The sequence below is a fragment of the Podarcis cretensis genome (assembly GCF_951804945.1).
Source record: "Podarcis cretensis genome assembly, chromosome: 9".
Lineage (NCBI taxonomy): Eukaryota > Metazoa > Chordata > Lepidosauria > Squamata > Lacertidae > Podarcis > Podarcis cretensis.
The window spans coordinates 74,649,922-74,676,300 of NC_137178.1; the positions used below are offsets into that span (position 1 = coordinate 74,649,922).

The window sequence follows — 26,379 nt, forward strand, 5'->3', positions numbered from 1 at the left end:
CCAAGGAATAGCCACCATAGCTCAGTGACAGAGCATGTGCTGCACATGTTCCATCTCCACTACAGTGGTACCTCGGGTTAAGTACTTTATTTGTTCAGGAGGTCTGTTCTTAACCTGAAACTGTTCTTAACCTGAAGCACCACTTTAGCTAATGGGGTCTCCCACTGCAATTTCTGTTCTCATCCTGAAGCAAAGTTCTTAACCCAAGGTAATATTTATGGATTAGCGGAGGCTGTAACCTGAAGTGTATGTAACCTGAAGCGTATGTAACCTGAGGTACCACTGTAATGGCATCTCCAGGTTGGGCTGAGAGAGACGCCTGCAAGACTGAAACCCCAGAGAGCCTTTGCTGCGCTGCCCGACTGTGTGGCCAATACTGAGCTAGACGGACAAATGTCCTGATTTGGTGAAAGGCAGCTCCCAACGTTCCTTCCCAAAGTAGACGCATGCAACTTTACAGGGGAAATGAAAGCAGCGGATCGCCAGCACAAGGTCATTTTGGCTGCTGAAAGAAGACACAGCGGACGATGCAAACCGTGCCAAATCTCTCCCCCATAGACAGATCCAGGATGGATGAAGCAAAACAGACCAAGCTGATGCCCAAGGAGATGTGAGGCGTTCCCAGGAAGGTCACCGAGGGAGACATTTAAAAGCTGAGAAGCCTCAGAAGCTAATTGAGCCTTTGAAACATGAGAAGCGGAGTGCATGGCAGAGAAAGGTGCTGAGCATCTAAGCAGCAGGGACTGCGGGACTGATACCTCTCTCTGTCATCTCTAGAGGAGCCTGGTGCTGAGTCAGAGAGAGAGTTAAGGTTGGGCTCTGGCTGGCAGGGGTCGGGAAACACAGTGGGGCTCTGCTTCCCATGGAGACGAGGCCAGTCAGGGGACACAGCCCCCACCATACATTCAAAGCCCTGCTGTACCACCGAAGTGGTTTAACTGTCAATCCTTCTTCTTACCAGGGAAGTCTGGGAATTGTAGCTCTGTGAAGGGAATAGGGAGTCTCCCATCAACTCTCAGCACCCTGGACTAAATACAGCTCCCAGGATGCTTTGGGGGGGAGCCTGTGGGAATGTTCTGGGGTGCAGGAGAGGATATATTGACTAATTATATCCTTATCCAACTTGTGCTAACAAGTTCCCAAAATATCAGCAGAGTTTATGACATTCCCTTTTAAGTTTGCAACGGTAACGCTTGCACAGGTTCGCTAGAACCTCTATAATAATTACTCTGGTAATTTCCCCTTTTGTTCCCTCTTAAAATACAAGACACGGCACAGTCTTTATAAAAGTATAAAAGAGTTTACTCACGTTCTGTTCACAATGTGATCCCAGAAGGCAGACAGCTTTAAAAAGGTTACATACACTTAGAATCTATCTTGTAGCAAGATAGTCCTTATCTCCTCTCTTGGCTGGGAGCCAAGAGAGCATCCTTAGATGTTTCCTCATGGAAGGAAGATGGCAGAGAGAGAGGCAAGAGAGCAAGAGAGAGAATGGCTGCCTGCCCTGTGCTTTTATCATTACCTGCACAGGTGAGGCCACACCCACCTCTGGTCACATGTGGAGGAAGTCCGTCCCCAGGAAGTTTACCTGCTTGCTGGACAGACATCCCTCCCCATGTTCTAACATGTACACTCTAGGAATGTTGTCATTGACTGCTCCTGTGTTTACATCCCACAGAGCCATGACTATTCAAAGTTGCCCAGAAGCACTTAAGAAGAGCCTGCTGGATCAGGCCAATGGCCCACCCAGTCCAGCATCCTGTTCTCACAGTAGCCAAGTGTGGGATTCAGGAGAGGATATATTGTCTGATAATAGCCTTTCCAACTTGTGTTAAAAAGTCCGACAATTTAGCAGAGCAACATTCCCCTTTTTAAACTTCCACAGCGGATGCCTTTGCTCAGGCTCCCTAAAGCCTCTAAAATAAGTTACCTGGTAATTTCCCCTTTAGTTCCTCATAAAAGAAATCTCAGGTTAAGAACTTAATTCGTTCTGGAGGTCCGTTCTTAACCTGAAACTGTTCTTAACCTGAAGCACCACTTTAGCTAATGGGGCCTCCCACTGCCGCTGCGCCGCTGGAGCACAGTTTCTGTTCTCATCCTGAAGCAAAGTTCTTAACCTGAAGCACTATTTCTGGGCTAGCAGAGTCTGTAACCTGAAGAGTCTGTAACCCAAGGTACCACTGTAGACACAACACAGTCTTCTATAAAAGTATAAAAAGAGTTTACTCACTCACATTCTGTTCACTTAAGGCAGACTTAAGTTACAAAAGTAATATACCTGGAAACTATCCCATAAGGAGACAGCTCCTTTGTCTTCTCTTGGCTAGAAGCCAAGAAAGCATCTTAGACTAAGACGTTGCTTCTTCGGCGAATGTAGTCAAAGAGAGAGAGAGGGCGACCTCCGCTGAGGTATTTTGTTACCTGCATAGGTGAGGTCACACCCACCTCTGGTCACATGTAGAGGAAGTCTGTCCCAGCCTAGGAGGAAACAGGAAGTTCCGACTGGCTGGTCCAGACACCCCCTTTTTATGTCCACTCTAGGGATGTTGTACTTGACTGCTCTGTGTTTCACACCCCACACCAAGCAGATGCCCCAAAAGGAAACCTGCAAGCAGGATTTGAGCCCAAGAGCAACTCTTGGAGATGCCCCTCCTGCCCTTTCGAGCTATTGGTATCTGGAAGCATCGCTGCCTCCCACTGTGGAAGAAGAGCAGAGCCACCAACAGCCCTCTCCTCCTTCACAAATGTGTCTGATCCTCCTTTAAAGCCACTCAAGTTGGTAGCCATCTCTGACTCCTGTGGCAAGGAGTTCCATCGATTAACCATGTGCTGCGTAAAGAAGTCCTTCCTTTTATCTGTCCCAAATCTCCCAACATTCAGCTTCATTGGATGTGCACTTTTCAATTTATGGTGTAGAAGTGACCTCCATTGGCACCCCTGCTTCCCAGAAAGAGCATCGCAGCAAATGTCCCCGTCCGTTGGACAGGGGACCAGGGGCTACTGATTTGCAAGTGTTCATATGTGTGTGCATCCTTCCTGCAGTCCGTCTCAATCCTTTCACCTGGTGCAGATGACCCAGGGCCCTCCAGGTGTTGTAATCCAACTTTTGTAGTCCTTTCTGCTTTCTGCCAGGGTACCTGCTCCTTTAAAGGTAAAGGTAAAGGTAAAGGGACCCCTGACCATTAGGTCCAGTCGTGATCGACTCTGGGGATGTGGTGCTCATCTCGCTTTATTGGCCGAGGGAGCCAGCGTACAGATTCCGGGTCATGTGGCCAGCATGACTAAGCCGCTTCTGGCGAACCAGCGCAGTGCACAGAAACGCCATTTACCTTCCCGCCAGAGCAGTACCTATTTATCTACTTGCACTTCGTGCTTTCAAACTGCTAGGTGGGCAGGAGCAGGGACCAAGCAACGGGAGCTCACCCTGTCACGGGGATTCGATCTGCCAATCTTCTGATCGGCAAGCCCTAGGCTTAACCCACATCCTGCATCCCAGTTATGGACCACCAGTTTGAAATTTACGGCATGTAATGCCCTAAGAGAGAATATTATGAAAATGATGTATAGGTGGTACATGACACCAGTCAAGCTTGCAAAAATCTATCATTTGCCCGATAATAAATGTTGGAAATGTAAAGAAACTGAAGGTACATTCTTTCACCTTTGGTGGACGTGCCCAAAGATTAAGGCTTTCTGGGAAATGATTTATAATGAAATGAAAAAGGTATTTAAATATACCTTCTTGAAGAAACCAGAGGCCTTTCTCCTGGGCATGGTTGGCCAATTGGTGCCAAAGAAGGACAGAACCTTTTTTATGTATGCTACAACAGCAGCAAGAATACTGATTGCAAAATACTGGAAGACACAAGATCTACCCACTCTGGAAGAATGGCAGATGAAGATGATCGACTACATGGGACTGGCAGAAATGACCGGCAGAATCCGAGACCAGGGAAAAGGGTCGGCGGAAGAAGATTGGAAGAAATTTAAGGACTATTTGCAGAAATATTGCAAAATTAATGAATGTTAGATTGATGTTGGACAGAAATTAAGTGGTTATCAGCTGTAATGTAAAGGTTGAGGAATAAGTTAAAATAAGTTATAACAAGTTATAATAAGGATTCGCTGAGTTAAGAACTTGAATTGGAATACAAAAGGGGGAGGTGAGAGGAGGTCCGGGAAATAAGTTAATGGAATAAGTAATGAAAATTATATTTGTTTTGCTTTTTTGTATTTTTGTTATTTTTTGTGCATTTTTGTTTTTTGTTTGTGTTTTGTATTAACTTGGAAAAATCTAATAAATATTTATAAAAACAAAAAACAAAACACCCACATCCCGCATCCTTTCTGCTTTCTGTAGATCTTTCTGCTTTCTGCCAAGGCACCTGCATGTTTAACAACCGTCCAAAAAAGCCCCAACATTCAACAGGTGCTGCATTTGTGTCCCTGTGTGTCAAAGGAGATTTGACACCCTGGTTGCTACAAGGAGCTGTGTTGTAGCAACAGCAGCTTCCGGAGTAAGGTGGGCAGCAGGTCACCTCTGCAATCAGGTGCAAACACCTGCCCTGCCCACAGGAGAGTTGTGGCTTGCCTTCATGCAGTTTAGGGTCCAGCTGGCATTGCGTCCCATTAGCAGTTGTCTCTGTTGGAGATGGAGCCGGCAGATGTGATGCAAAGCCCTTTGGAGCCTCTCCCGGGAGGACAGGTGAGCACACCTGTTTGCTTTGCGGTTCCGGAGTTGTGCCGTACCTCTGGAGGTTGCTGTTTGGAGTGACAGGCGCCTGGCAACCAGTGGAGAGGCTTGTTAATCTGATCTCTGCCAGAGGATCTTTTTATTTCTGCCCCCCATGGGATGGCGTGAGGCACATCCAAAGCACTCAGATGGCACTGTATTACCGCCCCTTCTCTGCAACAGTGAGTATTTGGGGCTGCAGAAGGAGGAAGTAGAATTCTCACAGTCTTTCTTTGACTTTGGGATTCTTGCGGCTGGGGCTGAACAAACCATTTCTGCTGCAATCCTATGTACTTCCATGAGAGGAAATCCGGCTGAGCTCTGTAGTTGCTTCCCTCTGATTTGTCATATATAGTGAGAGCCTGTTCTACCCTGCAAGTCTGTCGCTGTCTACCTTCACATTCATTTAGTGTGAATTAGTGTTACATGCCCTTCCCTGTAGGGGCTGTATTTGCAGTAACAGCAAAGGGGATTTGCTTTAATTTAGCATGACACTGAGTATTGTTTGTTTGTTTATTTAATAATATTTATTTACATTCTATTTATTTATATTTATATTTATATTTATATTTATATTTATATTTATATTTATATTTATATTTATATTTATATTTATTTATATACTATTTGATTGGTTTTTTAAAAAACCATCGAAACGGTTTACAAAAACAAGAAAACAAGAAAAAATTGACACAATTCTTTTAAACATAGAAAAGTTAAATATTAAAACAGATTAAAATTCATTCACATCAACTTTCTCAGCATCTGGATGGGCTGGTCTAAACAAGGATGTTTTTAGCAGGTACCAAAACGAGCACAGCAAAGACGCCTGTTTGATATCAATAGGCAGGGAGTTCCAAAGTAACTAAATGATCAAGTGTCTTTCTAATGATGGATGATGGATTGATAAATGGATGGATAAGCAGAGCATAGAAAGGACAAATAAATTCTACGAGGGCTGGGTTGAAATGACATTATTAATTATTGTTATTACTATTTGCTTGTATCCAAAGTGGCACTTAAGTCTCTGGCTCTGTTGGTGCAAGGATTTGCCCTTGCACGCCACCCGCCTCATGCAGCTTCCCTGTGAAGAGCGATTTATTGTACTGCAAAACCACTTTGAGAACTGTAGTTCTGTGAAGGGAATCAGGAAACAACCCTCAGCACCCTCAAACTACAGTTCTCAGCCATGCCTGTTCATAAAGTGGTAGGATCCTGCAGAAGGGGCATGGGTGACCTTGCAGCAGTCACAATCCTTCTGTTTTATCTACCTCACAGGGCTGTTGAGGGAGCAGGAGGGAGGGGAAAGAACCATACAAGCTGCCTCAAATTCCTCGGAGGAAAAGTGGGAGGAAAGCACAACAATTCCCTGAGATTCTGGTGATGGAGTGGCAGCCATCTGCCAACTGCCATCAGCACACAGCCATACCAAAGTGCTGCAAAACTGCCAGCCACCAGCTACCAAGCCAGGTTCAGGGTCCTTGTATTAATTTACAAAGCCCTTAACAACTTAGGTCCAGGATACCTCAGGGACTGCCTAAACCCTTATACCCCCAGCTTGATCACTCAGATCACTTGCAGGAGGCGTCCGTCGTGAGGCGTGTTTGACAACAATGAGCAATAGAGCCTTTAGTGTCATTGGCCCGGTCCTGTGGAACTGTCTGCCACTAGAGCAGGGGTAGGCAACCTAAGGCCCGGGGGCCGGATGCGGCCCAATCGCCTTCTAAATCCAGCCCGCGGACGGTCTGGGAATCAGCGTGTTTTTACATGAGTAGACTGTGTGCTTTTATTAAAAATGCATCTCTGGGTTATTTGTGGAACATAGGAATTCGTTCATACATTTTTTTTTCAAAATATAGTCTGGCCCACCACATGGTCTGAGGGACAGTGGACCAGCCCACAGCTGAAAAAAGGTTGCTGACCACTGCCCTAGAGATTCAGCCTTCTGTGCCAACTTTTAAACGCTTGATGAAAACAGGCCTGAGCAGGCAATTAAGACTAGGACTTTCTGCTGTAGTTAACTGATATTTGTTTTGAACTTTCTATATGGCTTTTTATGGTATTACAGTGGTACCTTGGGTTAAGAACTTAATTCGTTCCGAAGGTCCGTTCTTAACCTGAAACTGTTCTTAACCTGAAGCACCACTTTAGCTAATGGGGCCTCCCGCTGCCGCCGTGCCGCCGGAGCACGATTTCTGTTCTCATCCTGAAGCAAAGTGTTATGTACTGAAGTTCTCACCCTGGGCCAGCAGGGGGATACTGTAGATAGTTTTCACTCAGATCCACATATGCAAATAAGGGATTGAAAGTGACGTTCAGGGATTGGATAGTTAAAGAAAGTGTTACAGTTGCGTTGTAGTGGAGCTCTATATAAGCAGGCTGGCTGAACCCTTCAGTTCAGTTCTGTTCTGTGAATAAACCAGAGCTGTTTGAAGAATCGCTGTGTCGTCTGATATGTTCACCCACAACTTAACACAAAGTTCTTAACCCGAGGTACTATTTCTGGGTTAGCGGAGTCTGTAACCTGAAGAGTCTATAACCTAAAGCGTCTGTAACCCGAGGTACCACTGTATTGTATGTTTTTGTTGCTGTAAAGCAGTTTGACTTTTTTTAATGATATAGAGGTATACAGATACAAACAAACAAACAAAGCACAACTGCTGGGGAGGGGTGTGGAATGTAGCAAGGCACGACACTGACAGCTGCCACTTTGGGCCTCCACTGTGTTCTGAGTAATGAGGGTCAGGGGTGTGGGTGACAGCAGACTTTACCTGATGGTTTTCTTTAGTGACTGTCTTTTGTCTCGCAGATAAACCCAGATGAGTTGCCACCCCACGATGCTGTGATGGAGATTCTCCCAGAGAAGCGTCCCAGGTAGGGTGGGCCGATGAATTGACAGGAGGGCAACCTCTAGGGAAAGGGGGAGGGGCAATCCAATCCATCTCCATTTAAAGGCAAACTCACTCAAGTCACACAAAGAATCGGAGAACCAAAGCAGAGCCAACATTCAAAACCTGTACCAGTGCAATTTCCCAGACCAGTAATGTGTACAAAAACGCATATGCAGGGGCAAATTGAGAATTTAAATCATAGCTGTCAACCTGCCCTTTTTTGCAGGAAATTCCCTTGTTCCAGCTCCATTTCCCGCTGCTATCTCGGATTGTTAGATATCCCGTAGACTGTAGTAGACTGTCCCTGGGACAGTTGAGGCTGCTGATTCCTTATTTTCAAATCTGAAGTTGACAGCTATGATTTAAATGCATAAATTAGTGAAATGACATACAAAAATGCATTATATCAGTAAAAATGGTTTTGCAAAAATTAGGATAAATTTGCACTAAAATGTTGATGCATTTTGATGAGGACCTCTTTTTTTAATGCAAACTGGTGTGGAAAGGCAGGGAAATGAGAAACTGACAGAAACAAAAAATGACATACAGGCAACTCCCCATTGGCGTGCACTCTATTTCCACGTGACTGTACACATGTGTGCTACAGGGAAACCGGAAGTGGATCCCGGAAATGGGGAGCACTCCTGGCTCACGAGGTGACCTTCCCCAGAGCCCAGGGCATCCTCTTCAGGCTCTGGGGAGGGGTTTCCTCGCAAGCAGGAGGCCTTCCCATCTAACAGCTGACATGCTGGGAAGCGCAGCTGCGGCTGCTTTCCTGCACATCAGCTGAGCAAGCCATGCTGTCCCTCCGGCTCATGCGGCTCTGTGGACCAGCAAAGCTGAGCTGATACAAGTGACTCCCCATTTCACTGGTGTGCACGGGGGTTCAGAATGTAACCCCTGTGTAAATGGAGAGTCGTTTGTATTTGACCATCTCTAGCTGGGTCATGTCTTTGTAACAGACACAACTGAGAGTTGTGGGCCAAACTGTTTGATAAGCACACTTTAAAAGAAGAAGAGGAGGAAGAAGAAGACGACTTTAGTTGGTTGTTTTATTTCTGAAGCAGGAGGGGAAGCCTCAGGGCCCTGATCTAGAATGTTCTTCCCATCCAGATTGGCTGATTCCTTGCTGAGTGCCCCACCCCAAGAACAGGTGTTAGCCCCCCGGTATGTTTTTCATTGCAAAATGCACATTCCTGGTCCAAATGTCAGGGTTCTGGAGTCAGATAATTCCTTAGCCTGTGCGTGCGTGGAAGGCCACAATCCGCCTGCCTCTGTCACAGAGTTCCCTCCATACAAATGATGCCCTTCAATTGGAAGGCCCAAGGAAGATATTCCCAGCACTGACTTATACCTTGTTCTGCCTTTGGCAGGCCCATCGTCGAGGAGGTCCCAGATCCGGTAAGAGATCTAAAGGATTCCTGTTCATTTTATGCTTGTAGGAAGGGTGGGGTTGGGAAGGTGCCGTAAATGAATGCAGAGGGCTGAGGTGAAGCAGCAGGTGTGTATCTGTTTTGTAACAAATGACCCATTTTGCCAGATGGGGCCCATTAGGTTCAACAATAAAAACAAATTTGACCCATTTTCACATGCTAACCTTACTTTGTGGGGGAACCGCATGCTAGGAATTGCAAAAAAGATGGTAATATGGAAAAGTTGGGTGGAAACAGGTGTACTGACGTCAGACCAATTGGGTAGTGACACCCACCCTGTGGAACGCCCTCCCATCAGATGTCAAGGAAATAAACAACTACAGTGGTACCTCGGGTTAAGTACTTAATTCGTTCCGGAGGTCCATTCTTAACCTGAAACTGTTCTTAACCTGAAGCACCACTTTAGCTAATGGGGCCTCCTGCTGCTGCCGCGCCACCAGAGCACGATTTCTGTTCTCATCCTGAAGCAACTATTTCTGTGTTAGCGGAGTCTGTAACCTGAAGCGTATGTCACCCGAGGTACCACTGTATCTGACTTTTAGAAGACATCTGAAGGCAGCCCTGTTTAGGGAAGTTTTTTAATGGCTGATGTTTTATTGTTTTTTAAATATTTTGTTGGAGGCTGCCCAGCGTAGCTGGGGGAACCCAGCCAGATGGGTGGGGTATAAATAAATTATTATTATTATTATTATTATTATTATTATTATTATTACCCTTTAATCAATGACATCACTCACAACCTATGAACAGACTGCTTACAGGCACAGACTCTGTTTGGATAAATAGGATAACATTTGGACAGAGTTATGGCACTTTCTAGAATCATAGAATTGTAGAGGGGGTAGGAACCCGGCGGGTCATCTAGTCTTAACCCCTTGCAATGCAGGAACCTCAGCTAAAGTATCCCTGGCAGATGGCCATCCAAACTCTGCTTAAAAACCTCCTAGGAAGGAGAGTCTACCACCTTTTGAGGGAGTCCATTCTACTGTTAAATGGCTCTACCACCAGAAAGTTCTTCCTGATGTTTAGCTAGAATCTCCTTTCTTATCATTTGAATCCATCGGTTTGGATCCTCCCCACAGAGTAGCAGAAAACAAGCCGGCCCCACCCTCCACGTGGCAGCCCTTCAGATATTTGAAGATAGCTCCATCTTGGCACTACCTACAAGCAAAGGCAGTGTGTTCCCATCCACCCCCAGCCCCAAGAGGGGTTTACGGAAAGATAAAACAATAAAACCAAGGGGGGAAATACAACAACAGTTGAAAATCTACCCCTAGTTTAAATGCTAAAACAGGTTGAAATTCACATCAACTTTCTAAGCATCTGGGTAGGTTTGTCTAAACAAGAATGTCATTAGCAGGCGCTGAAAAGAATACAGGGAAGATTGTGCTGAGTTGAGTTGTGCTGTGTTGTGTTGCGATGTCCCTATGGAAATCTTTGGGAGAACATGAAGCTATTGGAAGCTTTTTAAAACAAATCTATTAAAAGAAAGATGCTGCCCTCTGCAGCAAAGAAGTAGATTTGCAGAAACGCCCTAGCCAGCTAATAAATAAGCCTTTCCCATACTGCAACTCACTGTCCTTTGACCATACTGTCAGGGACTGATGGGTATTAAAAGGTAAAGGTACCCCTGCCCGTACGGGCCAGTCTTGACAGACTCTGGGGTTGTGCGCCCATCTCACTTAAGAGGCCAGGGGCCAGCGCTGTCCGGAGACACTTCCGGGTCACGTGGCCAGCGTGACATCGCTGCTCTGGCGAGCCAGAGCCGCACACAGAAACGCCGTTTACCTTCCCGCTGGTAAGCGGTCCCTATTTATCTACTTGCACCCGGAGGTGCTTTCGAACTGCTAGGTTGGCAGGCGCTGGGACCGAGCAGCGGGAGCGCACCCCGCCGCAGGGATTCGAACCGCCGACCTTTCAATCGGCAAGTCCTAGGCGCTGAGGCTTTAACCCACAGCGCCACCTGCGTCCCCTGGGTATTACGGTTGGTATTAAATTTCTATCCCGCTTTTTCTCCCAAAGGGGGCAGTAAACACCAAACTTGTAAAACAATGCATTTTTAAAAAACGTATTTAAAGCACACCATACATTTAGAGCACATGGCTCCCCTTCCAGGAATCCTGGAAACTGTAGTTTGTTAAGGGTGCTGGGAATTATAAAGGAGCTCTGCATTATCTGAAGAGGTGCCATTTCATGGAGGAGGAAATTTTGAAGGCCACTAGCACTGATGGCTCCGCTCTGCCTCTACAGTTGGAGGCACTAAATGCTTCTGGAAACAACAGGGAGTGAGAAGGCTCTTGTGCTCAGATCCTCCTTATGGGTCTGCCACAGGCATCTGGTTGGCCACTGTGAGAACAGGGTGCTGGACTAGATGGGTCACTGGCCTGATCCTGCAGGCTCTTCCTACGTCTCTTTCCTCTCTGTTTGGCAGCCTGAAAGCAAGCACACTAGGGACATGGGTGGCGCTGTGGTCTAAACCACAGAGCGTAGGGTTTGCCGATCAGAAGGTTGGCGGTTCGAATCCCCACTACGGGCTGAGCTCCCATTGTTCAGTCCCAGCTCCTGCCAACCTAGCAGTTCAAAAGCACAACAGTGCAAGCAGATAAATAGGTACCGCTCCGGCGGGAAGGTAAACAGTGTTTCTGTGCACTGCTCTGGTTTGCCAGAAGCAGCTTAGTCATGCTGGCCACATGACCCGGAAGCTGTCTGTGGACAAACGCCAGCTCCTTCGGCCTGTAGATGAGCACCGCGACCCCAGAGTCGTCCATGACTGGACCTAATGGTTAAAAGGTAAAGGGACCCCTGACCATTAGGTCCAGTCATGGCCAACTCTGGGGTTGCGGTGCTCATCTCGCTTTATTGGCCAAGGGAGCCAGCGTACAGCTTCCGGGTCATGTGGCCAGCATGACTAAGCCACTTCTGGCGAACCAGAGCAGCGCAAGGAAGCGTCGTTTACCTTCCCGCTGGAGTGGTACCTATTTATCTACTTGCACTTTAAAGTGCTTTTGAACTGCTAGGTTGGCAGGAGCAGGGACCAAGCAACGGGAGCTCACCCTGTCGCGGGGATTCAAACCGCCAACCTTCTGATCGGCAAGTCCTAGGCTCTGTGAATTAACCCACAGCACCACCCACGTCCCACCTAATAGTTAGGGGTACCTTTACCTTTTAAGCAAGCACCCTACTGGGCACCCATCCATTCCCCTGCCGGGGGGGGGGGGCTGAGGCCTTCAGTTCTGATGCCTGGGCTGTGAGTCATATCAGGATACTGCCGTATACAGTGATCTCCAGCAGGCTTCCTCGTCACCCGTCAGAAGGGCAGGCATTCTCCCCCTCTCCAGAATTCCAGGCAGTCAATCTCCCTGTTCTGCAAACAAACAAACCAAGCTTATCTCTTGGCATCCCATTGAAAACTGGGGCAAGGCCAGGTGCCTGTGAGGTCAGCAGTTTGGCATGGAGGCAACTCTGTCATGGCCATCCCCGTCCCCAAGTGCCCTCTCACCCCCACTGCCAAGGGAAACTGCTGCTCACATTTGGATTAGGTAAAAGGTAAAGGTACCCCTGCCCGTACGGGCCAGTCTTGACAGACTCTGGGGTTGTGCGCCCATCTCACTCAAGAGGCCGGGGGCCAGCGCTGTCCGGAGACACTTCCGGGTCACGTGGCCAGCGTGACAAAGCTGCATCTGGCGAGCCAGAGCCGCACACGGAAACGCCGTTTACCTTCCCGCTGGTAAGCGGTCCCTATTTATCTACTTGCACCCGGAGGTGCTTTCGAACTGCTAGGTTGGCAGGCGCTGGGACCGAGCAGCAGGAGCGCACCCCGCCGCGGGGATTCGAACCGCCGACCTTTCGATCAGCAAGCCCTAGGCGCTGAGGCTTTTACCCACAGCGCCACCTGCGTTCCTCACATTTGGATTACTGCCTCCTATTTGCTGTGATCTGCTTGATCTGCCCCAAGCATTTGCCTGGCAGGAAATTTGGATGCTATTTAGTGTGAAGCATGGGAAAATGATTTGCATTTCAAGGGAAAGCAGCCTAATTAGTCGTTTTGGGGGGACTTCTGGGTCCACTCCTGTCACTTGAGGCTCAGGTAGCCTCGGTGGCACAGATTGCCTTAACTTTGACTGGTGGCCCAGCTGCGCCCCTATTTGGACAGGGGTCACCTAACTCCGGTTGTCTGTGCTCTGATGACTGCCAGGATCAATTACTGCAATGCACTGGGCATAGGGCTGCCTTTGAAAACAGGTCAGAGACCACAGCTGGTGCAGAATTCTGTAGCCAGAGTGCTGACCAGGGCAGGGCAGTCCGAGCATGTTAAAGCAATTCTGGTACAGCTCAGCTCAGTTCAAAGGGCTGGTTTTGATCCATAAGGCCTCACATACAGTGGTGCCTCGCAAGACGAAATTAATTCGTTCTGCGAGTTGCTTCGTCTTGCGATTTTTTCGTCTTGCGGAGCGCGGATTCCCCCGGTATTAACAGCTTTAAGAAAAAGGAAGCAAACCCGCAAGACGTTTTCGTCTTGCGAAGCAAGACCATAGGGAAAATCGTCTTGCGAAGCACCTCGAAAAATGCAAAACCCTTTCGTCTAGCGAGTTTTTCGTCTTGCGAGGCATTCGTCTTGCGGGGCACCACTGTAGCTCAGGACTCTGGTACTTCAAGGACTGCCTCTCCCCACATGAACTAGCCTGGACCCTGAATTTGGCATCTGAGGCCCTTGTCTGTGTGCTCCCTCCAAGGCAAGTGCAGAGAAGGGAGACATGAGAATGGGCCTTTTCAGTGCTGGCCCCCCACTTGTGAGATGCTTTCCCCAGAGAGGCATGTACCTTCACTATCTCCTTTTAGGCAGCATGGAAAACGCTTCTCTTTACCCAGACTTTTGGCCCTTAATTTTGAGGGGTTTAGCTATTTGTGCTCTCTTTCACTGGCCAGAATGTGTTAGACCTGCCTTTGATAGGAATGAATGTGGTTTTAGGTTTTTATTTTTGCTTCATGCTGGTTTTAATCTTTGTGCTATTTTGTACGTTGCTTTGGGTCACTTTTTATAAAAGAAAAGCAGCAAATAAGTGCAATTAAATTCTTCTTCTTCGTCTTTGTCTTCTTCTTCTTCTTCTTCTTCTTCTTCTTCTTCTTCTTCTTCTTCCTCCTCCTCCTCCTCCTCCTCCTCCTCCTCCTCCTCCTCCTCCTCCTCCTCTTCACACTTTCCAAAACAATATGTGAATCAAAACACATCCATTCTTCAACATTCACACTTCCCCAATTTTGCAATGCAGTTCTCCAGCCAAAGTGTGTTCCAAAGTGCATATACTAAAGTGAGGTGTGCCTTAAAAATGCATGTGTTAGCATGGGAAAACCTTCAAAAATGTTTCATGTTAGGAAAAAAAATGATTTGCTTAAATGTGTGTATATGGCAAAATTGCATAAAAACATGTGCGTATTAGCAGAAATTTGCTGATGAGTTTGGCAAGTGATGTGGAGAACTGAACTTAAGGTTGGAAAAATTAGAGCATTGACAGACTTGCCCGTCCCTATTTAGAGCCAATTTGGAATTTATTCTAATCCAGGAGGATCCCTCCCCCGCAATACTTTTTATTGCTTTTTTGTAACAACAACCAATGAAACAAATACTCTTACATTAAAAAAATTGTATGTCTTCTTATTTACCCTGCGCCATATTGCACCCGAACTTCCTTCCATCCCTTCAACGGTTTTCATGTCTCAAATCTTTTCTTACAGTTTCTTATTTACACTCCATCCACATCACAAGATTTAGATTAATCCTGCTACAGTTTTTAAAGTCTTACAATTACTCCGTATATATTCAACAAATTTACTCCAATCCTTTTCAAACTTTGCTTCTTTTTGGTTCCGAATCTTCTAAGTCAATTTCGCCAGTTCTACGTATTCAGACATTTTTGTCTGCCACTCCATTAAAGTTGGGATTTCTTGGGATTTCCATTTCTGAGCCATTCTAGCAGCAGTCGTTGCGTACATGAATAGTTTGTTGTCTTCCTTTTTTAATTCATCCCCTGTTATCCCTAGCAAAAATGCTTCCAGGAGGATCTACATTTCCGGCACCAACATTTGGGATACGTGTAAGAACACAAAGCTTGCACTTTGCCTCTCTCATATCTGCTTTTGTGCCTACATGCTTTCTATAGCCGGATGGGTCGCTATCTTCATTCGGAGAAAAGCTGCAGGTGATTGGGAAAGCATCTTGTGCTGTGTGGGCGGGAGGACAAGGTCCCTCTGCTGCAATTCTGCTGACCTTTTCGTGTGCAAACTACTTGCCTTTTTGCTGAGAGACAAGCGGGAGGGAGGGAAGAGGGAGAGCAGTGTGGCTTGGAACAAGCAGGCAAGGTCACTCTCGTACTGCGGGGCAGGATCTCGCTGAACCAAAACAGCTGTTGACACGGGAGGAAGTTGGCGTGTGCAATCTGGCCAAGGTTAGAGGGGGTTGGGGAGGAGAATCCTTTTTTGATTGCTTACCTCATGAAAACATAGGACGAGCCCTACAGCTAGATCAGGCCAAATGCTTGCCTTGTTCTCATAGTGGCCAGCTGGATGCCTCTGCGAACCCCACAAGCAGGCCGTGCAACAGCTGTGCTCCCCAGTCTTGTGATTACTAGCAAATGCCATTCAGAGGCATGCCACCTCCCACAAAGGTAAAGGTAAAGGACCCCTGACAGTTAAGTCCAGTCACAGACGACTCTGGGGTTGCGGCGCTCATCTCGCTTTCAGGCCGAGGGAGCCAGCGTTTGTCCACAGATAGCTTTCTGGGTGATGTGGCCAGCATGACTAAACTGCTTCTGGTGCAATGGGAGACCGTGATGGAAACCAGAGAACACAGAAACGCCGTTTACCTTCCCGCCAGAGCAGTACCTATTTATCTACTTCACTGGCGTGCTTTTGAACTGCTAGGTTGGCAGGAGCAGGGACAGAGCAACAAGAGCTCACCCCGTCACAGGGATTCGAACTGCTGACTTTCCAATCGTCCAGCCCAAGAGGCTCGGTGGTTTAGACCACAGCGCCACCCACATCCTGACATACCAACGTATAACACCATAAAAAGGTAAAGAGACCCCTACCAGTTAAGTCCAGTCATGAACGACTCTGGGGTTGTGGCATTTGTCCACTCCACAGACAGTTTTTCTGGGTCATGTGGCCAGCATGACTAAGCCGCTTCTGGTGAAACTAGAGCAGCACACGGAAATGCCGTTTACCTTCCCGCCAGAGCGGTACCTATTTATCTACTTGCACTTCAATGTGCTTTCGAACTGCTAGGTTGGCAGGAGCTGGGACAGAGCAACGGGAGCTCACCCCGTCATGGGGATTCGAACTGCCAACCTTCCGATCGGCAAGCCCTAGGCTCAGTGGTTTAGACCACAGCGCCACCCGCGTCCCACACCACCTCCCATACTGGAGACAATAAGTTGTCACTCTGACCAGCAGCCACTGATGGCTTGATCCTCCATGAATTTGTCTAACCAACCACAAGTTTCAGAAATCAGACCCAGGCTGAAATCAACACATGTCAGCCACTGATGACAAGAGCTACTACAGATGGATCCTCCTCATGACTCGAACAATGAAAAGACATGATGAAAAACCATTTCATCAAAATGTTTAAATAAACATCCATAATCCCAGCAGAGACATCACCGTGCCAACAAAGGTCTGTATAGTTAAAGCTATGGTTTTCCCAGTAGTGATGTATGGAAGTGAGAGCTGGACCATAAAGAAGGCTGATCGCCGAAGAATTGATGCTTTTGAATTATGGTGCTGGAGGAGACTCTTGAGAGTCCCATGGACTGTAAGAAGATCAAACCTCTCCATTCTGAATGAAATCAGCCCTGAGTGCTCACTGGAAGGACAGATCTTGAAGCTGAGGCTCCAATACTTTGGCCACCTCATGAGAAGAGAAGACTCCCTGGAAAAGACCCTGATGTTGGGAAAGATGGAGGGCACAAGGAGAAGGGGACAACAGAGGACGAGATGGTTGGACAGTGTTCTCAAAGCTACCAACATGAGTTTGACCAAACTGAGGGAGGCAGTGGAAGACAGGAGTGCCTGGCGTGCTCTGGTCCATCGGGTCACGAAGAGTTGGACATGACTAAACGACTAAACAACAACAGTTATTCCATAGGGACATAAGAAGAGCCTTTTGAATCAGGCCAATGGCCCATCTAGTCCAGCACCTGCTGTCACAGTAGTCACACAGATGACTTCTTGGAAACTTGCAAGCAGAACCTGAGCACAAGAGCCCCATAGTTTCCAGCAGCTACTATTCAGAAGCACTCCTGCCTCCAGCTGTGGCTAGTGGCTAAAATAACAACATTTCCCCATTCATCTTAACACCAAATTCATCTTGTCTGACTCTCCCCACCCCCAGTTTCCAAAAAAAAAAATACATTTCTTACCCTTGCATATAATTACTTTTCAATTTTTTTATCTAAGATTTCCAATTATCTCATAAATGCTACACCAATCTTGCTAATGTTTTAACATATTTACAGTGTTCTTTAACATAATCTATCAATTTTATCCAATCTTGCTTGAATTTCTTCTCATCTTGATGCCTGATCTTTTGCCATTTTGGCATAGTCTATCATCTTGTTTGTCCATTCTTCCTTCGTTAGTACGCCATCTTCTTTCCACTTTGGGGCAAATAACAATCTAGCCACCATGGTAGTGTACATAAATAGTCTCTTTACATTCTTTGGTATTTCTTCCCCCATTATTCCAAGCAAAAAGGCTTCTGGTTTTTTATGAAAAGTTATCTTAAACATTTTTTTTTATTCATTATCTATCATTTCCCAGAAGTCTTTTGCCTTTTTGCAAATCCACCACATGTGAAAAAAGTGCCTTCATTATCTTTACATTTACAACATATTTTTGGAGGAATTTTATACATCTTTGCAATCTTTACTGGAGTTAAATACCAGCGACACATCATTTGCATATAATATTCTTTCAATGTACTACACACCGTAAATTTCAAATCCTCTTTCCACAGCTTTCCCCATGACTCAAGTGGGATATGATATCCCAAATACTTTGCCCATTTTATCATTACATCTTTAACCTCCTCATCTTTCGTCTCCCATTCCAATAGTAGTTTATACATTTTTGATAATAATTCTTCATTATTCTCCAACAGTTCTTTTTCATACTTTGAGAATTCCTTCCCAAAACCTTTTTCTTTATCACTTCTGAATATGTTATTTAGTTGGTGGTATTGTGACCAATCTGTTAACAGGTGGTTTATTTCTCCATACTCTTTTACCTTCAATTTATTTTCCACCTCTGTTAACAGATCTTTGTACATAGGCCAATTCTCTTTCATGTTTATTTTTTTTGCGAACGTATTGCCAAGAATGCTGTTTTTGTTTGAATCAATACCCATAATCAGAGGAGCAAAACAATTCAAACAATGGAAAAAAGATATTTTTAAATTTGTCTGGTGGGGGAGAAAGCCCAGAATAAAATATAAATTATTAATGGATGAAAAACAAAGAGGGGGATTCTCACTGCAGGACCTGAAATTATATTATGAAGCGTCTTGTCTTTGCTGGTTGCGGGAATGGGTACAATTAAAGAATACGGATATACTGGGTTTAGAAGGACATGATAAGAGATATGGTTGGCATGATTATCTATGGAATGAGAAAGTAAAATTACACAAGGGATTCCTGAACCATACTGTAAGAAAATCATTTTTTATCACTGAGATCCTTCCCCACAATGTTAAATTCATCCTTCCCTGTATCTCCATAGCTCTTTTAATTCCATTCCACACTTTTATATAATTATCTTTAAAAATATTTATGTTTCTATTTGTTAACCATATCCCTAGATACTTTTCTTTCTTTAGTACCACTAAATCTGTTTTTTGCTTAAATTAATTTTTCATTTGTTCTGACGTATTCTTTAATAACGCTTTTGTTTTATTTTTATTAAGTTTGAAACCTGCTACTTGTCCAATTTTATCTATCTTTTTTATCTTTGGTATATTTTCCAAGGGTTCTTCCACAGTTATAACCAGGTCATCTGCAAATGCTTTTAACTTATACGCTTTACTCCCTAATGTAATTCCTCTTATGCTTTCATCCAGTCATATTCCTTGTCAATGTTTCTAATACTAAAATAAACAATAATGGAGACAGAGGGCATCCCTGTCTCGTTCCCTTAGTTATTATACATTTTTCATTTAATACATTGTTTACTGTTAAGTTTGCCTGTTGTTCGGAATAAATTGCACTTATACCTTTCATAAATGTCCCCTTCCAATGTGCAACAAAACCCATCCATCCAAACAGCACCAGTGAAAATAAGAGACTCTGGGTAACGTTTGTCTAAACAAGTGTGTCTTCAAGAGCTGGCGGGATGCCAATGCTGATGGGAGTCTTTCATATTTCAGCAGGAGAACATTCCACAACACAGGTGGCACTGGTGGAAAAAGCCCACCTCCATCTTGCCACAAGCTGATAATCACCAGGCCCTGTCAAAACTAACAGGGTGCAATTTGTGGATTCTAACTATCTTTACTGGGTCATGATTCTTCTTCTTTTCCAATGGCTGCCAGGAGATGGACAATTACCATGCAGCCATGCAGAGGATGGCGGATGATATCCTGTCCCTGCGCCAGCACGTCACCAACCTGGAGTCTGAGAACAGCGCCCTGCGACGCAACCTCGCCATGCATGAAGATGTGGGCCGCATCCTGTTTCACGACATAGACCCTGATGTCATGACAAAGGCTGAAATCATTGACAGGATATGTAAGGAGATTGCCTACTTCTCTGCCAATCCATATGACACAGGAGGGGACAGGTGAAGGTCCCCCATGGGGGAAGGATGTAGAGCTTGTTGAGTGGCAGCTAGACTGGGTGGCCACTCAGGTGTTGTCCCCAAACCTAAGGCTACTAGCCATGATTGGTGCATGCTACGTCATCTGTTGGAGGCAGTATACCTCTAAGTACCAGATGGTGACCATCACAAATGCAGAAAGGGTAGCCAGGCAGTTGACAGATTGCCCCATCCTTGTTTACGGCCAAGCTGGAATTTGGTTCTAACATAGTAGTAGTAATAATAATAATAATAATAATAATAATAATAATATTTTATTTATACCCTGCCCTCCCCAGCCAAGACCGGGCTCAGGGCGGCTAACACCAAGTATAAAAACAATTGATTAAAACACAACTGAAAAACAAGATTAAAGTACAACATTAAATGTAGCCTCATTTCAGTGGAAACTCAAATCAAAAACTTTTGGGGGATGAAAACATCAAATCTTCACCAAGGCCAACTATCCCAACTGGTCCTACATGGACCAGAAAAAAGCCAGGGAAGTCCCCAAATAGGAGTTCCATCACAGAAGGGAAAAAGGAAAGAGGGGGAGGGGATCAAGTTGATTCCAAGCCAAAGGCCAGGCGGAACAACTCTGTCTTACAGGCCCTGCGGAAAGAAATCAGATCCTGCAGGGCCCTGGTCTCATGAGACAGAGCGTTCCACCAGGCCGGAGCCAGTGTTGAAAAGGAGGATCATAGGAGGATCAATGCTTTGGAACAGCCCTGTATGAACACCAACCAGAGCCCTGTGGGAAACCCATAAGCGGAACCCAAGGGCAAGAGCACTGTCCCATGAGAAGAGCTCTGCTAGATGAGGTCCATGGCCCATCTAGTCCAGCATCCTGTTCTCAAAGTGGTAAACCAGATGTCAGTGGGAAACCTGCAAGCTTGACCCAAGCAGAAGAGAACAGGATGCTGGACTTGGTGGACCATTGGCCAAATCCAACACTCTCTTCTTATGTTCTCATCTCATCTTCGCCTTACCTGGTCATCCTCTGTATTGCTCAGAGCTAAAGCACACAATTTGCTCAAAGTCCCAAATTCAACCCCTGCTGTATCAGGTTTTTTTTAATAAAAAATAATAATATGGGAAACACCTTTGGTTGAGACCCTTGAGCAGTGCTGCCAGTCAGAGTGGGCAGTGACAGATGAGATAGTCCAATGGTCTTATTCTATATAAAGCTGCTTCCCATGTTCATAGCCTCACTCCCTGATGTTGAGAACTGGGACACATAAGTCAAGAAGCCTCTCGTATCATGGAATCATAGAATTGTAGGGTAGAAGGAACCCAAAGGGTAATCTTGTCCAGTCCCCTTCAATACAGAAGGCAGAGCATCCACCATGGTGTATGAGAGACATGGTCCTCCCTGGATGGGGTTTTCTCCAGGCTCTGCCATTTGCTTTTTAGTAACCCTCAAGCAGAAACTAAGTGCTGGGGCTCGGGAGATGGCCAGAATGAAGGACCGGGTTCAAAGGCTGCAGAATGAACTGATTCGGGTAAGCGCTTCTGTGTTTGCCATTCATCACAGCTTTGGAGAGACTCTGCATTGTGGGTAGGAATGGGGGCAGTGATTTATTTGGTCCATATTTTAATAGGAACCTACCTGATTCCCAACCCAGAATTTGAAATGAAACATTGCCAGCCTCCCAAACTCACACTTCACTGCATTTTGCAATGAAGTTATCCAACCAAAAAATGCATACCCAAAGGAGAAAGTGCACACACGTGCTTCTCTTAGTTAAAAAAAAGAAAAAGGGCGTGTGTGTGAAAAAAATGGTGATATGTGGGGAGATTTCGTATTAAAAAATGCACTTAATATGTAAAATGCACATGTGTGCGATTTTTCGTGTTCACTTAAAAATAATAATCACAAACTAACATAGAAATTGAGAGAAGTGAACTTAAGATTGAGAAAATGAGAAATGGAAAGAAATGGAATTGGATAGATTTGTCCATCGGGGATAATGGGATTTGTAGTCCAGGAACCTCTGGAAGATCACAGGTTTTCTACCTCTGTTCAGCAGAGGATCAGTCAGTCCCCACTAGGTCTGGGTCTGGGTCTGTCCAGAGTCCTCCACAAAGAAGCCTCTACCACTCACTCCCCACCCCCAAAGAAATCAGGACTGGTTCCATCCCATCTCAAGGGCCTTGGTCCTTTCCCACTACCAGAAAAATGACCGAGAAAAGGACCTCGTGATGCTGCAACGAGCTCACCAGCAGCAGCAAATGGTGCTAAGAAAATACCAGGCCAAGATCGCCAAGGTGCAAGCTCTGGAAGATGCGGTGAAGAAACAAGAAAAGGTGAGGGAAGACGAGTGGGAGAAATGTGAAGAGATCAGGGTAGGACTTGGGGGCAGAATCTGGGGAGGCTGCTCAGGAGGGACTCAGCACAAATGGCAATTCAGGTTTCCTGTGGATTGCTGTTTACTCTGATTCAGCGGTCAAGAGCAGGCTTCTATGGGGAAATCACCAGGGCAAAAAAGACACTCAGTCTCAGAGCTTTAAAGTGCAGACCTGGAACTGTGGCACAGAAAGCTGTGTGGATGAGCCTGGAGTAGAGTAAGACACTTTGCCATCTATAGGGCACTCACCCCATAAAAACATTAAGCCCAGAATCTGGTACCACCTCATGAAAGTCACTGTAAGGTCTCTGGTATCATGTGGCAGCTGACAGAATGGCCTATGAGACTGAGCCTGTTCAGCTTCTACTTAGATAACTCAACTGAAGGAGAGACCACCATTTCCCAAGGACGTCTGTCTTACTGTTATACTAAATCTTACCCATGAGGCAACCTCTCCCAGTAGCATAGGTGCCAACTCCCTGGGGCCCTGGGTGCCCAAACACTCACAAAATTCCCCATGAAGGGGCCAGGCAGCCACAAAATTTGGTGCCAGGGCCATGCATGCTGCATGGCAGCCACGGCCCCAGGAATCCATGGTCATGGGGCCAAACTGGCACTCCTGCCCAGCAGTTCACTCAGAGCTGCTTCCTTGGCATTTCCATCTTTTGCAATGAAATGTGACTGCTGGTCTATGGCAATGAGCGGGAGCATTGCACTGAGCCCATTGCTGGAGACCAGCACATCACAACCGTCTCTCAGAAGCTTAGGGTGGAGTGAAGGGTCCCCTCCTGTAAACTCACCAGGTGCTTCTTTCCACTGAAAGGTGATTGAAAGGATGGAGATGATGCTGGAAGGGAAGATGAAGGAGCAGTCAAAAGATGACACCCAGTTTTCAGAAGCACCCCTCGGCTCAGGTGAGTGTGACTGCTGGCAATTTGTGCGTCTCCAGCATCTCTGCTGCACTTGCTGGCATTCAAAGTTGTTTCCCTGCATTGGCAAGGCTCATTTGACGTCAAGAAAGCAAGGCTTTCGTGTCATTGGCTCAGTCCTGGGGAACACTCTGCCACTGGAGATTCAGCAGGCACCTTCTGTGCCATCTTTTAAACACCTGCTGAAAACTTTTCTGTTCCACCAGGCAATTAAAACTACATCCATCCACAATGACTAATTGATTTCTCATTTTATGGTTTTATTATTGGAAACTGCTTTGATATATTTTTATGATATAGTGATATACAAATATTTTTGTCATAATAAATAATAATAAGAAGAAGAATAAATTTTATTTAAACCCGCCCTCCCCAGCCAGGGCGGCTAACAACCAATAAAAAACAAGTTGATTGAAATGCAACTTAAAAAACAAGATTAAAATACAACATTAAAACATTAAAATGCAGCCTCATCACAGGAGGAGAAAGAAAAAAGAAAGAGGGGGAGGGAATCAAACTGATTCTAAGCCAAAGGCCAGGCAGAACAACTCTGTCTTACAGGCCCTGCGGAAAGAAATCAGATCCTGCAGGGCCCTGGTCTCATGAGGCAGAGCGTTCCACCAGGCCGTGGCCAGTGTTGAGAAGGCCCTGGCCCTGGTTGAGGCTAATCTAACTTCCTTAGGGACCGGGACCTCTAGGGTGTTGCTATTTATGGACTTTGAGGCTCTCCGTGGGGCATACCGGGAGAGGCGGTCCTGTAGGTAGAAATCAGCTGAGCTTGCACCCCTGAAAATGTAAAGAGGCTTTTCCCTACTCCTTTTTGGAACAGCTTTCTCTTTCCTTTAGTTGAGCATCTTCTGCTCTCTTTACCCCTAGTTCCAGGTGACAGCTGGTCCAAGGGTCTCTACTCCACCTTGATGATGGAGAACATGAGGCTGCGAGACGAACTGGGAAAGTCTTCCTGCTATCGTTCCCCCATCATATTGCAGCAGCAAGCGCTACCGGTAAGATGTTGCTGTTCAGCAACCATCCATCCTGTGCACTTTCCCTGGACAAAATACCTTACAGAAATAAAACAGGGCAATTGTCCTGGATTAAATCAGGACAGTTCTCCTGTGCACAATTCTCTGTTGAAATAAATCAGGACAGATGTCCTGTGCATAATACCCTTTTGAATTTACTCACATTTTACATTACTATGCAGTATATGATAGTAGTAGTAGTAGTAATAATAATAAAAAATTTTATTTATACCCCACCCTCCCCAGCCAAGACCGGACTCAGGGTGGCTAACAACCAATAATACAAACAAGTTGAATGAATACAACTTAAAAACAAGGTTAAAATGCAACATTAAACCATTAAAATGCAGCCTCATCACAGGAGGAGAAAGGAAAAAAGAAAGAGGGGGAGGGAATCAAATTGATTCCAAGCCAAAGGCCAGGAGGAACAACTCTGTTTTACAGGCCCTGTGGAAAGAAATCAGATCCTGCAGGGTCCTGGTCTCAGGAGACAGAGTTTTCCACCAGGCCGGGGCCAGTGTTGAAAAGGCTCTGGCTCTGGTTGAGGCTAATCTGACTTAGGGCAGTTATTATCAGAAAGTGTAAAGAACAAATTCCTTCAGCATCCATGGTATTAGCTAATCCTGGACTATGGCCAAATTGAGGGAGATGTCTGCCCTCTTTGCCACTAGCCCATAATTAACCCACTGTGACTGGGTCTCTTCCCTGACACCTGATCCTTTTGATCAGAAATCCCAGGTAGTGGCATAGCATGGGGTGGGGGGTGAGGGGGGCAACCCACGCTACACCACTGCCCAGAGGTTGGACATCAGAATTTCTGCATGCAAGGACACCACAAAGCTACGGTACTCCGCTAAAGAGGTGGGAACATAGCACGAGGGAGGCCTCTGTAGGCTGATCTCCAGGTGAGCAGAGCTGGGTGGAAACAAATAACAGGTGGCAAATAATGCAGTTGGGCAGAAAGTTTTCAAAGGAAGAGAGATTGAGTATGCGGAGAAGTGGGTGTTTCAGGCAGTCTGATTCCATGGGTCTTTGCAACAAGCTAAGTACTTAACCCGAGGTACCAGTGTATTACCTTTCTCGTGCTGCTTCCTCTCTTCTTATGTTATATAACTTTCTCTCCCCACCCTACAGGATACGTTTTCCAACAGCAATGAAAAGCTCTCTTTGATTTCAAAACTGGAGAGGGCAGAGGCTCGCATCAATGCCTTGGAGTACCAGGTAAGGGGCCTCTTTTTAACCTTCGCATCCGTTGGCATGAATTCCAGCTCTACGGTATCCGTTTTGAGACAAGGCAACCAGAACAGTGCACAAGTTTGTCTCAGGGATTGTCTGTTCTCTCTGCCACAGCTGGAGGAGTCTGCCAGGAAATGGGGGCGAGAGAAGCAGGACTACAGCACCCGACTTCTGGAGCGCGATCTTGGATTGGACCTGTCACCGACCCCTCTACTCTTAGGGGACACGTTGCTGGTGAGTAACTAGCATAACTGTGGGCAGGAATAGAGTTTCCCAGGGCAAGTTATGATGGCTTTCTGGGTGGGCCTTAGGGAGACATCTATGTCTAACCGTTTACACCAAGAGTGGGGCAGTTCATCCCATTCCTTCCTGATCTAATTGCAACAGGACACCGGTGGCGCTGTGGGTTAAACCACAGAGCCTAGGACTTGCCGATCAGAAGGTCGGCGGTTCGAATCCCCACGACGGGAGGAGCTCCCGTTGCTCGGTCCCTGCTCCTGCCCACCAAGCAGTTTGAAAGCATGTCAAAGTGCAAGTAGATAAATAGGTACCGCTCTGGCGGGAAGGTAAACGGCGTTTCTGTGCGCTGCTCTGGTTCGCCAGAAGCGGCTTAGTCATGCTGGCCACCTGACCCGGAAGCTGTATGCCGGCTCCCTCGGCCAATAAAGTGAAATGAACACTGCAACCCCAAAGTCGTCACGACTGGGCCTAATGGTCAGGGGTCCCTTTACCTTTACCTTTATTGGTTGACATCCAGACCATCACAACTTGGGATGGAAGCATCTGTCAATTTCTATCCTCTTAGTTTCTCATTTTTCCACCCTTAAATTTGGTTCTCCACATTTCTGCATTAATTTGCAAAATAAATAAACAAATAAATCCTCATGAAAATGCACCAGTGATTTTAGTGCCAATTTTTCCTAATAAACACATCTTTGTTCGCACT

General features: G+C 46.0%; 1 protein-coding gene across 3 annotated transcripts in view; it reads left to right on the plus strand.

The window, feature by feature from the left end:
• The window catches only part of CCDC33 (coiled-coil domain containing 33), a 186,939-nt gene that overhangs the window by 157,509 nt on the left and 3,051 nt on the right, over nt 1–26,379 (plus strand). For 2 of the 3 annotated variants that reach the window (XM_079991514.1, XM_079991515.1), the window contains 9 exons: nt 7,542–7,606; nt 8,997–9,024; nt 19,636–19,831; nt 21,312–21,400; nt 22,074–22,205; nt 23,070–23,160; nt 24,052–24,179; nt 25,332–25,418; nt 25,548–25,667. In XM_079991514.1, coding sequence (XP_079847640.1) covers nt 7,542–7,606; nt 8,997–9,024; nt 19,636–19,831; nt 21,312–21,400; nt 22,074–22,205; nt 23,070–23,160; nt 24,052–24,179; nt 25,332–25,418; nt 25,548–25,667 — 936 coding nt within the window. Of the gene's footprint in view, nt 1–7,541; nt 7,607–8,996; nt 9,025–19,635; nt 19,832–21,311; nt 21,401–22,073; nt 22,206–23,069; nt 23,161–24,051; nt 24,180–25,331; nt 25,419–25,547; nt 25,672–26,379 lie in introns of all 3 variants that reach the window. The other variant, XM_079991516.1, reaches the window with a different exon arrangement.